Source organism: Crinia signifera, chromosome 5 (genome assembly GCF_055691185.1).
Source record: "Crinia signifera chromosome 5, ASM5569118v1, whole genome shotgun sequence".
In the NCBI taxonomy this organism is placed as follows: domain Eukaryota; kingdom Metazoa; phylum Chordata; class Amphibia; order Anura; family Myobatrachidae; genus Crinia; species Crinia signifera.
Genome location: NC_139221.1, coordinates 330,428,621 through 330,444,645, shown reverse-complemented (window position 1 = coordinate 330,444,645; position 16,025 = coordinate 330,428,621). Strand labels below are relative to the sequence as shown.

The 16,025-nt window shown below is 52.9% G+C and overlaps 1 protein-coding gene across 5 annotated transcripts in view; it reads right to left on the bottom strand.

Annotated features, from left to right (window-relative positions):
- Positions 1-15,168, bottom strand: part of PLEC (plectin) — a 288,841-nt gene extending 273,673 nt beyond the window's left edge. For 3 of the 5 annotated variants that reach the window (XM_083144996.1, XM_083144998.1, XM_083145001.1), the window contains exons 1-2: positions 14,994-15,168; positions 4,789-4,984 (exon numbers count right to left, since the gene is read on the bottom strand). In XM_083144996.1, the coding sequence (XP_083001122.1) occupies positions 4,789-4,978 (190 nt within the window). In that variant the 5' untranslated portion in view covers positions 4,979-4,984; positions 14,994-15,168. Of the gene's footprint in view, positions 1-4,788; positions 4,985-14,947 lie in introns of all 5 variants that reach the window. The other 2 variants (XM_083144997.1, XM_083145017.1) reach the window with 2 other exon arrangements.
- Between the last annotated feature and the right edge of the window lie 857 nt (positions 15,169-16,025).

Below are 16,025 nucleotides of genomic sequence, written 5' to 3'. Positions count from 1 at the left end.
TGCTGACTACGCTGGCTGCGGGAACACGACGCTGATGCTGACAGGGACGCTGACTACACTGGCTGCAGGAACACGACGCTGATGCTGACAGGGACGCTGACTACGCTGGCTGCGGGAACACGACGCTGATGCTGACAGGGACGCTGACTACGCTGGCTGCAGGAACACGACGCTGATGCTGACAGGGACGCTGACTACGCTGGCTGCGGGAACACGACGCTGATGCTGACAGGGACGCTGACTACGCTGGCTGCAGGAACACAACGCTGATGCTGACAGGGACGCTGACTACGCTGGCTGCGGGAACACGACGCTGATGCTGACAGGGACGCTGACTACGCTGGCTGCGGGAACACGACGCTGATGCTGACAGGGACGCTGACTACGCTGGCCGCGGGAACACGACGCTGATGCTGACAGGGATGCTGACTACGCTGGCAGCGGAAACACGACGCTGATGCTGACAGGGACGCTGACTACGCTGGCTGCGGGAACACGACGCTGATGCTGACAGGGACGCTGACTACGCTGGCTGCAGGAACACGACGCTGATGCTGACAGGGACGCTGACTACGCTGGCCGCGGGAACACGACGCTGATGCTGACAGGGATGCTGACTACGCTGGCAGCGGAAACACGACGCTGATGCTGACAGGGACACTGACTACGCTGGCTGCGGGAACACGACGCTGATGCTGACAGGGACGCTGACTACGCTGGCTGCAGGAACACGACGCTGATGCTGACAGGGACGCTGACTACGCTGGCTGCGGGAACACGACGCTGATGCTGACAGGGACGCTGACTACGCTGGCCGCGGGAACACGACGCTGATGCTGACAGGGACGCTGACTACGCTGGCTGCGGGAACACGACGCTGATGCTGACAGGGACGCTGACTACGCTGGCTGCGGGAACACGACGCTGATGCTGACTACGCTGGCTGCAGGAACACGACGCTGATGCTGACAGGGACGCTGACTACGCTGGCTGCGGGAACACGACGCTGATGCTGACAGGGACGCTGACTACACTGGCCGCAGGAACACGACGCTGATGCTGACAGGGACGCTGACTACGCTGGCTGCGGGAACACGACGCTGATGCTGACAGGGACGCTGACTACGCTGGCTGCAGGAACACGACGCTGATGCTGACAGGGACGCTGACTACGCTGGCTGCGGGAACACGACGCTGATGCTGACAGGGACGCTGACTACGCTGGCTGCAGGAACACAACGCTGATGCTGACAGGGATGCTGACTACGCTGGCCGCGGGAACACAACGCTGATGCTGACAGGGACGCTGACTACGCTGGCTGCGGGAACACGACGCTGATGCTGACTACGCTGGCTGCAGGAACACGACGCTGATGCTGACAGGGACGCTGACTACGCTGGCTGCGGGAACACGACGCTGATGCTGACTACGCTGGCTGCAGGAACACGACGCTGATGCTGACAGGGACGCTGACTACGCTGGCTGCGGGAACACGACGCTGATGCTGACAGGGACGCTGACTACGCTGGCTGCAGGAACACGACGCTGATGCTGACAGGGACGCTGACTACGCTGGCTGCGGGAACACGACGCTGACTACACTGGCTGCAGGAACACGACGCTGACTACGCTGGCTGCGGGAACACGATGCTAACAGGGAGGGACGCTTACTATGCTGGCTGCGGGAACACGACGCTGACAACGCTGGCTACGGGAACATGATGCGGATGCTGACAGGGACGCTGACTACGCTGGCTGCAGGAACACGACGCTGATGCTGACAGGGACGCTTGCTACACTGGCTGCAGGAACACGACGCTGACAACGCTGGCTACGGGAACACGACGCTGATGCTGACAGGGACGCTTACTACGCTGGCTGCAGGAACACGACGCTGATGCTGACAGGGACGCTTGCTACACTGGCTGCAGGAACACGACGCTGATGCTGACTACGCTGGCTGCAGGAACACGACGCTGATGCTGACAGGGACGCTGACTACGCTGGCTGCGGGAACACGACGCTGATGCTGACAGGGACGCTGACTACGTTGGCTGCAGGAACACGACGCTGATGCTGACAGGGACGCTGACTACGCTGGCCGCGGGAACACGACGCTGATGCTGACAGGGACGCTGACTACGCTGGCTGCGGGAACACTACGCTGATGCTGACAGGGACGCTGACTACGCTGGCTGCGGGAACACGACGCTGATGCTGACAGGAACGCTGACTACGCTGGCTGCAGGAACACGACGCTGATGCTGACAGGGACGCTGACTACGCTGGCTGCGGGAACACGACGCTGATGCTGACAGGGACGCTGACTACGCTGGCTGCGGGAACACGATGCTGAAAACGCTGGCTGCAGGAACACGACACTGACTACGCTGGCTACGGGAACGCGATGCGGATGCTGACAGGTACGCTGACTACGCTGGCTGCGGGAACACGACGCTGACTACACTGGCTGCAGGAACACGACGCTGACTACGCTGGCTGCGGGAACACGATGCGGATGCTAACAGGGAGGGACGCTTACTATGCTGGCTGCGGGAACACGACGCTGACAACGCTGGCTACGGGAACACGATGCGGATGCTGACAGGGACGCTGACTACGCTGGCTGCAGGAACACGACGCTGATGCTGACAGGGACGCTTGCTACACTGGCTGCAGGAACACGACGCTGACAACGCTGGCTACGGGAACATGATGCGGATGCTGACAGGGACGCTGACTACGCTGGCTGCGATGCTGACAGGGACACTACGCTGACTACGTAAGTGCCGCCATGAAACTACAGTACCCAAATTTTTACTGTGATCAGATCTGAATGGGGCCAATGTTTCCACAAGCGGATTCATCCTCAGTGGGTAATCTGTCACATAGGCGTTTAGGTACTTGTTTCCTAGCACGGCCACAATCGCGGCCATCGGGTGTAATTTTTAGTGGCCTGCGACGCAACCGATGCGATGCCCCCGATTTTTCCATTGAAATGCATTGAAAACAGTGAAAATCGCGTCGGTCGGGTCGTATGCGGCCAAAAATGCTTAAATGGTCCACACGCGATGGCCGCGATTTCCCCATAGGGAACAATGTTAAATGCCTCAATTTACCCGCGATGACCGCGATTTCCCATAGGAAACAATGTTAAATGGGTCAATTTACCCAAATCATCATAGGGAACAATGGTAAATGGGCCAGAAACCCCAAAAAACACCCCTGAACATTGACATGTCCCCCCAAAAGTATTTCACGCCACCCCGCGATCAACGTGAACCCGAAGCGTGGCGAGCGCAGCGGTACGCGTCCTCCGACCTTTTCATACCCCCACTATCCACGTCGGAGTGGAGTTGAGAATAGAATAGTGTGGCGAGCGCAGCGAGCCACCAAGCCCGAAGCGTGGCGAGCGCACGCGGATACCTTCACAGGTAAACGCGTCCCTTCGCGGGCTTCACAGGTATCCGCGTCCGCTCGCCACGCTTCGGGCTCGGTGGCTCGCTGCGCTCGCCACACTATTCTATTCTCAACTCCACGCCGACGTGGATAGTGGGGGTATGAAAAGGTCGGAGGACGCGTACCGCCGCCGCTCGCCACGCTTCGGGTACACATTGATCGCGGGGTGGCGTAAACTACTTTTGGGGGGACATTTAAATGTTATGGGGTGTTTTTGGGCCATTTACCATTGTTCCTATGATAATTTGGTTAAATTGAGCCATTTCACATTGTTTCCTATGGGAAATCGTGGTCATCGCGGGTAAATTGAGGCATTTAACATTGTTCTCTATGGGGAAATCGCGGGCATCGCGTCTGGCCCATCGCACCCGATTTTTTTAGAGCATGCGATGGCCGCGATGCCCACGATTTTACACCCGATGACCACGATCATGATCGTTGTGGCCGTGCTAGGAAACAAGTACCGGCGTTTATTTACGAAGATGGGATGTTGCCCATAGTAACCAATCAGAATCTACTTCTTATTTAGGTAATACTAGAAGCTACATTCTAGCCAACTGCAGCGGACGTTATGAATGTACATACGACATGGTCACATTAGGAGCTAGCAGTGTAGATATGGCGTCTCGGCATGAAAGTCTATGTTGTGGCGGCCATCTTGGCTGCGTGGCTTGTGCCCCCAGCCACACACCTGCCACCCAGTATAACACAAATACTGCATGCATGAAAGAGGTAGATCATTAAGAAACACACACTGGAATATGACACATGGACACAGCCAGGGCAGACACAACACAGCGGCCACTGCGCCACGATACACCATCTGTAATCAGGAAGGTTATGTAACATCCCCGCAGGCCAGTCACAGCAGCACAGAGGAAACAGGCAGGCTCTCTGCTGCCACCAACCAGCTGAGGAGGTATTGGGGAATGGAATCCGATTGTGGGTCTAATTCCGCACGGATTGCTAAATAGCGATTATGGAATGAGTGCGCATGTGTACTGTGCGCATTGTGCGGGGGGGGAATGAGCGGCACAGAATGCGTATAATGCAATCTCATGCCTGCGACAGATCCCGCCAACTCTGTCACATCCTATTCATAGTGTTTGCAGTAGCTTCGTCTAAGGCTCTCTGTACATGTTACATCTGCCCCACCCGCAGCGCAGCAGTTTTGGCCATTAGAGAAAGATTTTGCTTTTAAGATCCTTACTGAATAACCCCCATACTACAGATATACAGCTTGTACAGACACGGGAGAAGGCTATATACCGCTGGCCCCCGCTGTACGTACAGTCTGACGCTGCCAATATCAGTATAGATGGTGTTACCTGCAATCCTTATGACCGCCCGCTCTGCCGCATCCAGCACCGTGCCCCCACCAGACACCGACGATGACCTCTTGGCGCGCTGGTTCTTGGATAGGTTCCAGGGCAGTGTGTCTCCCGGGGTGGGCGAACCGCTGCTGGCGCTGGAGCTGTCCTCAGCCATCCTCGACCTCTCCTTCCTATCCAGCGACATCAGCTCCTGGAAGAGAGGTGGGAGAAAAATTAATTCTCTATCCCACTGCTGCCACCAAATGTAACGGACCTGCCGGTCCCCTGCTCCGATACGTCAATCTGAGCAGCTCCGGCCGTGACTGGGGTTCACTTTGGACACTCGGGTCCCCTCTTTGAGGTACACTGCCATCAGCCAAAACCTGATTTTAGTGCTTGAAACTGCGCAAGGGGCGGCTTGGCTGTCACCTGACCACACAATGCAATATAAACTAAGGTAACGCTGACCACTCTTCTGAGGCTAATGAGTCTTAAGAACACAGAACCAGGACTGAGAATATGTATTATTTATTCCTAGAAATACTACAGAGCTTTAAAAAATGGTTACAAGATATTACAATGATTTTAAAAGTACACACGAGATAAATGCAGTTCAGAAATAAAATAAAAGGGAAAAAATGACAGAACGGTATCTTACACCCAAGAACTCGTTCTGTAGTGGGGGGGGGGGGGAGTTCCACCTGAATGAAACGGGCCGCTTCCAGCCAGCTTGCTGATCCCCCAAGAAGTACAACTAGGTATTGAAAGGAGAGGTGTTTTTATCTGCAGCCTCCCTCATCCCTCCCATCCTTGGGATTTTTAACCCTTCTCTTGCTGATCACTAGGGAATGTCCATAGATATGGGACCGTTCACATGAAGAATTTGTCTGCTGTTTCCAAAGATAACTGGCAGGCTTCCCTGATAAGAGGTCTAAACTAGGTGGTGGGACAAGCTCTCTCTTCTGGGCCATGGTTTATGAGGGGTCTCAGATCTTTATCTGACAGCCTACCTTCAAAGGATTTCTACAGATGTCAATCTGAGGGAATACAGACCTCAAACTCCCAGGGTCACAAACAGGTTACCCACATAATAAAAGACATGTTCTGATTCCAAACATAATAATCACAGGAGACATGACTTTACAACAATATCAGACATACATTGATCTCACATAACGATAATAACGGGAGGCATCACCTGATCTGATCGTTACAGTATCCCTGTAACATATGTGTCATGTGTGTGGTCACACCAGACCCTACCGACTGCTGAGGACAGAACATATGATTGTAGTAGGGGGCAGCGTGCATCTGTATGGGGCACAGACGGTGGCATGAAACCATTGCGCTGATGATGGGGTATAGATGTCCAGGCATCTCTACTATAGGACACGGCGGGCCAATCAGCAAAGAAGGTGGAGCTAAGCAGCATGGCCAATCAGTGAAGTGGCTAGACTAAGTGGTTCCATAATAGCGATGAGAGGTAATACACGTTGTATACGGTAATAAGCGGAATATATACTAAGCCTTGGCTAAAATCCAGAGAGATAAAGTGTAGAGAGGTAAAATACCAGACAGCCCCTAACTGTCATTTTGTAAACACAGCCTGTAACATGGAAGTTGGCACTGATTGGCTGCTACTTTATCTCCCCCCACCTTATCACTCTCCCAGCTGCAGTCCGGGACTAGCTACGAGACTAAGTAAAGGCCTATTTGCACTGGGCTGCCCTTATTGTCCCCTTCTCACCGCAGCTCGGGGATACACAGAACCACAATGATACATGTCACACACACAGAACACAACACACAACACCACACACTTACTGCTGCCTGTGACGTCACCCGCTTCAGTTCCTGACTCCTATCACCAACGAATTTATCACAATTTACACACTTCCTCATTCAGCGCTGCCACGCCCCCCCGCTGCCCTGACACACTCGTGTACACACTCACACTGCGCACACTCACACATGTATAGTAACCCGCAGCCCCCAACTCTGCACTGTAACCACAGTAACGAAACATCTGTGTATTGCACAAGGAGAATTATAGAGTGTAAGCTCTTGAGCCAAGACGCCTCTGTCCGTTATTACCCAGCCTTGTGCTATGGTTCCATACAATGTAATATGTTGGTGCGATCAGCTTCTGAGCAGCAGTGATAATATTGCAGAATGGGAACGACGCTGGCACCGGGCTCTGCTTCCGGCTCATAGATCTACAGTGTCTACACAGACAATCAATAGGTCTACCTCAAAAGGTGGACATGCAATAGGTCGGCAGGGTGAAAATGTCGACACCCTGCGCTGTTTGTGACCAAAAAAAACTTGTCAACCTTTTTTGTGTCAACATTCTGATTGGGTGTGGTATGGTGCTCCGACAGACCCCACGAGAATAGTCCCTGTGAGTCGGGATCCCCCTGTTGGAGCGTCACTCTCCATTTTATCACTTTCTGAAGCTTGATATATCTGGCCCTTATATCAGGAGAGCGCAGGTGCTGCTAATCAGCCCTTATACCAGGAGAGCGCAGGCGCTGCTAATCAGCCCTTATACCAGGAGAGCGCAGGCGCTGCTAATCAGCCCTTATACCAGGAGAGCGCAGGCGCTGCTAATCAGCCCTTATACCAGGAGAGCGCAGGCGCTGCTAATCAGCCCTTATATCGGGAGAGCGCAGGCGCTGCTAATCAGCCCTTATATCAGGAGAGCGCAGGCGCCGCTAATCAGCCCTTATATCAGGAGAGCGCAGGCGCCGCTAATCAGCCCTTATATCAGGAGAGCGCAGGCGCCGCTAATCAGCCCTTATATCAGGAGAGCGCAGGCGCTGCTAATCAGCCCTTATATCGGGAGAGCGCAGGCGCTGCTAATCAGCCCTTATATCAGGAGAGCGCAGGCGCCGCTAATCAGCCCTTATATCAGGAGAGCGCAGGCGCCGCTAATCAGCCCTTATATCAGGAGAGCGCAGGCGCTGCTAATCAGCCCTTATATCGGGAGAGCGCAGGCGCTGCTAATCAGCCCTTATATCAGGAGAGCGCAGGCGCTGCTAATCAGCCCTTATATCAGGAGAGCGCAGGCGCTGCTAATCAGCCCTTATATCAGGAGAGCGCAGGCGCTGCTAATCAGCCCTTATATCAGGAGAGCGCAGGCGCCGCTAATCAGCCCTTATATCAGGAGAGCGCAGGCGCTGCTAATCAGCCCTTATATCGGGAGAGCGCAGGCGCCGCTAATCAGCCCTTATATCAGGAGAGCGCAGGCGCCGCTAATCAGCCCTTATATCAGGAGAGCGCAGGCGCCGCTAATCAGCCCTTATATCAGGAGAGCGCAGGCGCCGCTAATCAGCCCTTATATCGGGAGAGCGCAGGCGCCGCTAATCAGCCCTTATATCAGGGAGAGCACGGGCGCCGCTAATCAGCCCTTATATCGGGAGAGCGCAGGCGCTGCTAATCAGCCCTTATATCGGGAGAGCGCAGGTGCTGCTAATCAGCCCTTATATCGGGAGAGCGCAGGCGCTGCTAATCAGCCCTTATATCGGGAGAGCGCAGGCGCTGCTAATCAGCCCTTATATCAGGAGAGCGCAGGTGCTGCTAATCAGCCCTTATATCGGGAGAGCGCAGGTGCTGCTAATCAGCCCTTATATCAGGGGAGCACGGGTGCTGCTAATCAGCCCTTATATCAGGAGAGCGCAGGTGCTGCTGATCACATCCGTTTCCCTGCTACTGCTCTAAATCCTGGACTGGATCGCCCCCATTACCATCATGTGTAAAGATGGCGTCCCTGCCACACTACACTAAACACATTGGGCCTTATTCTAGTTCACTCTTAGAGGCAAATTCCTTCTCAGATGGACAAAACCATGTGCACTGCAGGGGGGCAGGTGTGACAGGTGCAGATAGAATTATATTTGGGTGAGTTATTTTGTTTCTGTGCAGGGTAAATACTGGCTGCTTTATTTCTACACTGCAATATAGATCTCACTTTGAAGAAAAACCCCACCCAAATCTAACTCTCTCTGCATGTTACATCTGCCCCACCTGCAGTGCACATGGTTTTGTCCATCTAAGAAGGAATTTGCCTCTAAAGGCCCCCATACACTATGCAATTTTGGGCCGATTTCATCCGATTTCGGCACTTTGTGCCGATAATCGGGTGAAATCGGCCCAAAATCGTAGGTGTGTGATATCTGATCCGATGCGCGGTCCCGTGCGCATCAGACCGGATCAGGGAGGTCGGACGGTCAGTACATAAGATCACGTCCGACCTCCTTGTATGTATATGCCTGCCACCTGACAGGCATATGCATGCAGACACCGGGGGAGCAGTGGGGCGGGCAGCGGGTCCCTGAGAGCTCAGCCAATCAGAGAATGGCTAGTCATTTGACAGGTATTTTAAAATCTAATACCCGCAACTGCGCGTCCCGTCCCGACTCCCGCAGTGCTGCTGATATCTATGATCATCACCGCCCAGCCAGGTCAGCACTCGCCGGCGCTGCAAGCTAAGCTCTCAGGGACCCGCTGCCCGCCGCACTGCTCCCCCTGATAAGAGCACCGTTCCCCCTGACCCTCACCGCCGCCCCCTGACCCCCGACATGTGATAAATCGCAAGCGATTTATCACATGTCAAATTTGGCTCATCAAGTGCCAAATTGTGTGTGAGCCTCCCGGGGAGCTCCCGGACAGCTCACAGAAGAATTGGGTAATGTATGGGGGCCTTAAGAGTGAACTAGAATAAGGCCCATAGTGACAGGTTTACATAGCATTCAAGGGAACGATAGAGAAATGTTCTTCAGCAAAACCCATTCCAGTATCATTATACTGCAACACTATGACTAACTCACGGACTAACTCACGGACTAACTCACGGACTAAAATTAGAGTAAAATATTATCTGAGATCACGGACTAAATCCGGAATAAGACGAAATATCAAAAATGACTAAAATGTGACATTTCGTCAAAGTTTTAGAAAGTGACCAAAATGAGCCCAGTGCTGCACGTCCGCACTGTGCCTCTCAGCGCCGGCGTAGGTATAACGGTGCATACACGCCACGCCTCTCAGCATGTATGTATAATGGACGCAGTGTTTGCGGCACATACACACTGCGCCTCTAAGCACCGGTGTATATACGTTATCCTATATACACCGCACAGCAGAGAGGTGCATTATACAATACACACGGCACTGCAGAGGGGTGCAGTATACACAGCACGGCGAAGAGGTGCATCATACAGTATACACAGCAGAGAGGTGCATTATACAGTATACACAGCACAGTAGTGAGGTGCATTATACAGTACACACGGCACAGCAGAGAGGTGCATTATACAGTACACACGGCACAGCAGAGAGGTGCATTATACACTATACACGGCACAGCAGAGAGGTGCATTATACAGTATACACGGCACAGCAGAGAGGTGCATTATACAGTATACACGGCACAGCAGAGAGGTGCATTATACAGTATACACGGCACAGCAGAGGGGTACATTATACAGTATACACGGCACAGCATAGAGGAATGCATTATACAGTACACACGGCAAAGCAGAGGGGGGTGCATTATACAGTACACACGGCACAGCAGAGAGGTGCATTATACAGTACACACGGCACAGCAGAGAGGTGCATTATACACTATACACGGCACAGCAGAGAGGTGCATTATACAGTATACACGGCACAGCAGAGAGGTGCATTATACAGTATACACGGCACAGCAGAGAGGTGCATTATACAGTATACACGGCACAGCAGAGGGGTACATTATACAGTATACACGGCACAGCATAGAGGAATGCATTATACAGTACACACGGCAAAGCAGAGGGGGGTGCATTATACAGTACACACGGCACAGCAGAGAGGGGCGCATTATACAGCATACACGGCACAGCAGAGGGGGGTGCATTATACAGTATACACGGCACAGCAGAGGGGGGTGCATTATACAGTATACACGGCACAGTAGTGGGGTGCATTATACAGTATACACGACACAGCAGAGAGGTACATTATACAGTACACACGGTACAGCAGAGGAGGGTGCATTATACAGTATACACGGCACAGCAGAGTGGTACATTATACACGGCACAGCAGAGGGGTACATTATACAGTATACACGGCACAGCAGAGGGGTACATTACACAGTATGCACAGCATAGAGGAGTGCAATATACAGTACACACGGCACAGCAGAGGGGTACATTATACAGTATACACGGCACAGCAGAGCGGTACATTATACAGTACACAGGGCACAGCAGAGGAGTACATTATGCAGTATACACAGCACAGCATAGAGTGCATTATACAGTACACACGGCACAGCAGAGGGGTACATTATACAGTATACACTGCACAGCAGAGGGGGGTACATTATACAGTATACACGGCACAGCAGAGGGGGGTGCATTATACAGTATACACGGCACAGCAGAGAGGGGTGCATTATACAGTACACACGGCACAGCAGAGGGGGGTGCATTATACAGTACACACGGCACAGCAGAGGAGTACATTATACAGTACACACGGCACAGCAGAGAAGGGGTGCATTATACAGTACACACGGCACAACAGAGAAGGGGTGCATTATACAGCATACACGGCACAGCAGAGGGGGGTGCATTATACAGTATACACGGCACAGCAGAGGGGGGTGCATTATACAATACACACGGCACAGCAGAGGGGTACATTATACAGTACACACGGCACAGCAGAGGGGTACATTATACAGTACACACGGCACAGCAGAGAAGGGGTGCATTATACAGTACACACGGCACAGCAAAGAGGGGTGCATTATACAGTACACACGGCACAGCAGAGAGGGGTGCATTATACAGTACACACGGCACAGCAGAGAGGGGTGCATTATACAGTACACACGGCACAGCAGAGGAGTACATTATACAGTACACACGGCACAGCAGAGGGGTACATTATACAGTACACACGGCACAGCAGAGGGGTACTGTACTCCCAGATAGCCCCTCCCACTATTCCATAGCACAGTGCGGATATTAGGCCGTAGCAGGAGGAGCCGCATTTCCCTGTTACTGGTTTGTTCTGTAATTAGTGCCCTGGGGATCATTACAGCATTATAACAATATGTGCAGGGAGATGCTGCGCACGTGTCACAGCTGTGGTAGAGGGCAATGTGTGGGGGTATCAGTCAGTGTTACCGCTGGGGTTAGGGGCACCCCAGGCTGTATACACTACCATGTATAATGCTGACACCCCATGCCCGAGCCCCATGTGCGCGGTGTGGGTTATTTTATTGTCGGTGGGGCAGATGATAATGACCTGGGGCAATAGGAGTTAATGTAGAAAAACATCTGCCCTGCCTTTATATACTTCAATCAGAGTCTATGGGGGGAATGTAATGGAGGGCCTAATTCAGGATTGTAAAGCAAAATAGCCCGTAACCAGGTAACACAATGCTGCACTGCAGGCGGGGCAGATGTAACATGTGCAGAGAGAGTTAGATTTGAGTGGGTGGTGTTAAAACTGAAATCTAAATTGCAGCATAAAAATAAAGCTGTGTAATGTGTGGGCGACATGCAGAAGCAGACAGTATTTACCCTGCGCAGAAACAATATAACCCACCCACATAGAACAACGTTACATCTGCCCCCCTGCAGCACAGTATAGTGTAACCCACTTTCCTGCTTTACTTACAAACATGAATGAGGCCTGGAGAGCAGGATTAGTAATTTGGTGCAATTGTGAGGTGTTCATGGGGAGAGTCATTTGCCCGACATCGGGACCCCGTCCGGCACCTGTAAGCCATCACCTGTGCCCTCTTCTACTGTATACCGTATGGCTGCTGGATTCATGATGGGGACCCCACACTGGAGGTCTCCCCTCTGTACTTCCCTTAGCCCTGGAAGTTCAAGCCTAGTGCCGGTAACACCGGGGGAGCCCCATGGCCTTTGTCCCCCAACTTGGCCTAGTGCTGGTGTTGTGTACAGGGGGACCCGGAGTTTTTTTGTTTTAATTATTAGTGTATTTCCAGCAAATACTGTTTGAAGCCATGAAGTGGAGTTCATGAGCCCCAACCCCCACATCACAGGAAGGTCACCCTGAAAATGGCAACCTATAGCCCCCAGATGAGTTGCTGGTACCCCAAGTCACCCCATCTTTAGCACCGCACACTGCTAATCAGTTCCGGGTGTGATAACTGGGGACAGACCGTACACCTGGATCTATCACACTACAAGCGAGGATCAATATGGGAAACAATGCCGCTAGTGTACGTGGTGTAATGTCACACGCGTGTGCAGATTACACGCAGGGACAGTCAGTAATGTCGGGGTACTTTGCACTGCACCCCCTCAAAGATGGAAGCCAAAGAGATCAGCGATCTCCTCATAAGATACGCCTCAGGAATCCAACCAAATAAAGATCAGTCCATAGTCCAAAGGCTGAGACAGCCGGACACTCACAGGACCCTCCGAGCCGGCGGCGGTGTGTACACAGGACACTCACAGGACCCTCCGAGCCGGCTGCGGTGTGTACACAGGACACTCACAGGACCCTCCGAGCCGGCTGCGGTGTGTACACAGGACACTCACAGGACCCTCCGAGCCGGCTGCGGTGTGTACACAGGACACTCACAGGACCCTCCGAGCCGGCGGCGGTGTGTACACAGGACAGTGTGACTATTACACAACATACAATGTACACAAACACAGCACAACTCCTGCACCGGTACATACATGTCACATTATTAGCGGCCTTCTGTCCTCAGCAGCATTACGGGCCGGGGATAGAGATATATTTATAGATTATATAGCTATATTGTGGTATTACTAACGTCATGTCTACAGCACCAAGCACACTCAGGGAGGCCGGGATCTTCCCTCAGGTACACGTCATGTAGTGACCAGCGCTGCGGTATACGGTACACGTCATGTAGTGACCAGCGCTGCGGTATACGGTACACGTTATGTAGTGACCAGCGCTGCGGTATACGGTACACGTTATGTAGTTACCAGCGCTGCGGTATACGGTACACGTTATGTAGTGACCAGCGCTGTGGTATACGGTACACGTTATGTAGTGACCAGCGCTGCGGTATACGGTACACGTCATGTAGTGACCAGCGCTGCGGTATACGGTACACGTTATGTCGTGACCAGCGCTGCGGTATACGGTACACGTTATGTAGTGACCAGCGTTGCGGTATACGGTACACGTTATGTAGTGACCAGCGCTGCGGTATACGGTACACGTTATGTAGTGACCAGCGCTGCGGTATACGGTACACGTTATGTAGTGACCAGCGCTGCGGTATACGGTACACGTTATGTAGTGACCAGCGTTGCGGTATACGGTACACGTTATGTAGTGACCAGCGCTGCGGTATACGGTACACGTTATGTAATGACCAGCGCTGCGATATACGGTGCACGTTATGTAGTGACCAGCGCTGCGGTATACGGTACACGTTATGTAGTGACCAGCGCTGCGGTATACGGTACACGTTATGTAGTGACCAGCGTTGCGGTATACGGTACACGTTATGTAGTGACCAGCGTTGCGGTATACGGTACACGTTATGTAGTGACCAGCGTTGCGGTATACGGTACACGTTATGTAGTGACCAGCGCTGCGGTATACGGTACACGTCATGTAGTGACCAGCGCTGCGGTATGTGGTACACGTTATGTAGTGACCAGCGCTGCGGTATACGGTACACGTTATGTAGTGACCAGCGCTGCGGTATACGGTACACGTTATGTAGTGACCAGCGGTATATGTGACCAGCCACATGTGTTATACAGTATTTCTCTGAGACACAGTAATGGTTGGGCCCGGTGTGGCCCCGGGGCCAGCAGCTGGACAGCCTCCTGCAGATCCCTTTAGTAGTAGGATATAGGCTGCTCCCACACAGCAGATGCCTCCCCCTCCCCTACACTGCAGTGCACCCTCCGCGCAGGGTGAATGTGCTGGGTGCCCACTTACCACGTACCTGCCCCCACCTGACGTGCTGCAGAGGTATTACCCCCCCACCCCTCAGAGAGAGGCAGGTGCCAGTGTCCCCAGCACAAGCCTCCATCCCTGACATACATTACAGCAGTCACCTCTCTGTGCCCCTGCCATCCCTCCGGTGCCAACCTGGTACACACCTGTCATGCCTGGTTACCCTCACCCACCCCCACATCCTCACCTGCCTCCTCTGCTGCCCTGTGCCACCCCGAGCCCTGTCTCCTCACCGCAGCATCCTGGCATCACCGTAAGAAATCCATCTCCGAGCCCGGCAGGAATACAGGAGAGAAGGAGGCAGACAGCCGGGAGAGGGTGTGGGAGGAGAGAGGCACTAGGCCGTCCTAGGGAGGGAGGCACCGCACACCCACAGCAGCAGCAGCAGATCCTGGAAAGAGATAGAGATGGGGATTGGGGAGAGACCGCAGACATGCAGCAGAGAGAGAGACTGCAGAGAGAGACTACAGAGACAGCAGAGAGAGACTGCAGAGAGAGACTGCAGAGACAGAGAGACTGCAGACAGACAGCAGAGAGAGACTGCAGACAGGCAGCAGAGAGACAGAGACTGCAGAGAGACTGCAGAGAGAGAGAGAGACTGTAGACAGCACAGAGAGACTGCAGACAACAGAGAGACTGCAGAGAGAGAGATAGAGACTGCAGACAGCAACAGAGAGACTGCAGACAACAGAGAGAGAGAGACTGCAGATAGCAGAGAGAGAGAGAGAAAGTGTGCAATATGTATCACTGTGTGTGCGGACACTACGGGTGTGTAATATGTATCACTGTGTGTGCGGACACTACGGGTGTGTAATATGTATCACTGTGTGTGCGGACACTACGGGTGTGTAATATGTATCCCTGTGTGTGCGGACACTACGGGTGTGTAATATGTATCCCTGTGTGTGCGGACACTACGGGTGTGTAATATGTATCACTGTGTGTGCGGACACTACGGGTGTGTAATATGTATCACTGTGTGTGCGGACACTACGGGTGTGTAATATGTATCACTGTGTGTGCGTACACTACGGGTGTGTAATATGTATCACTGTGTGTGCGTACACTACGGGTGTGTAATATGTATCATTGTGGGTGTACACTACGGGTGTGTAATATGTATCACTGTGTGCGTGTGGACACTACGGGTGTGTAATATGTATCACTGTGTGTGCAGACACTACGGGTGTGTAATATGTATCCCTGTGTGTGCGGACACTACGGGTGTGTAATATGTATCCCTGTGTGTGCGGACACTACGGGTG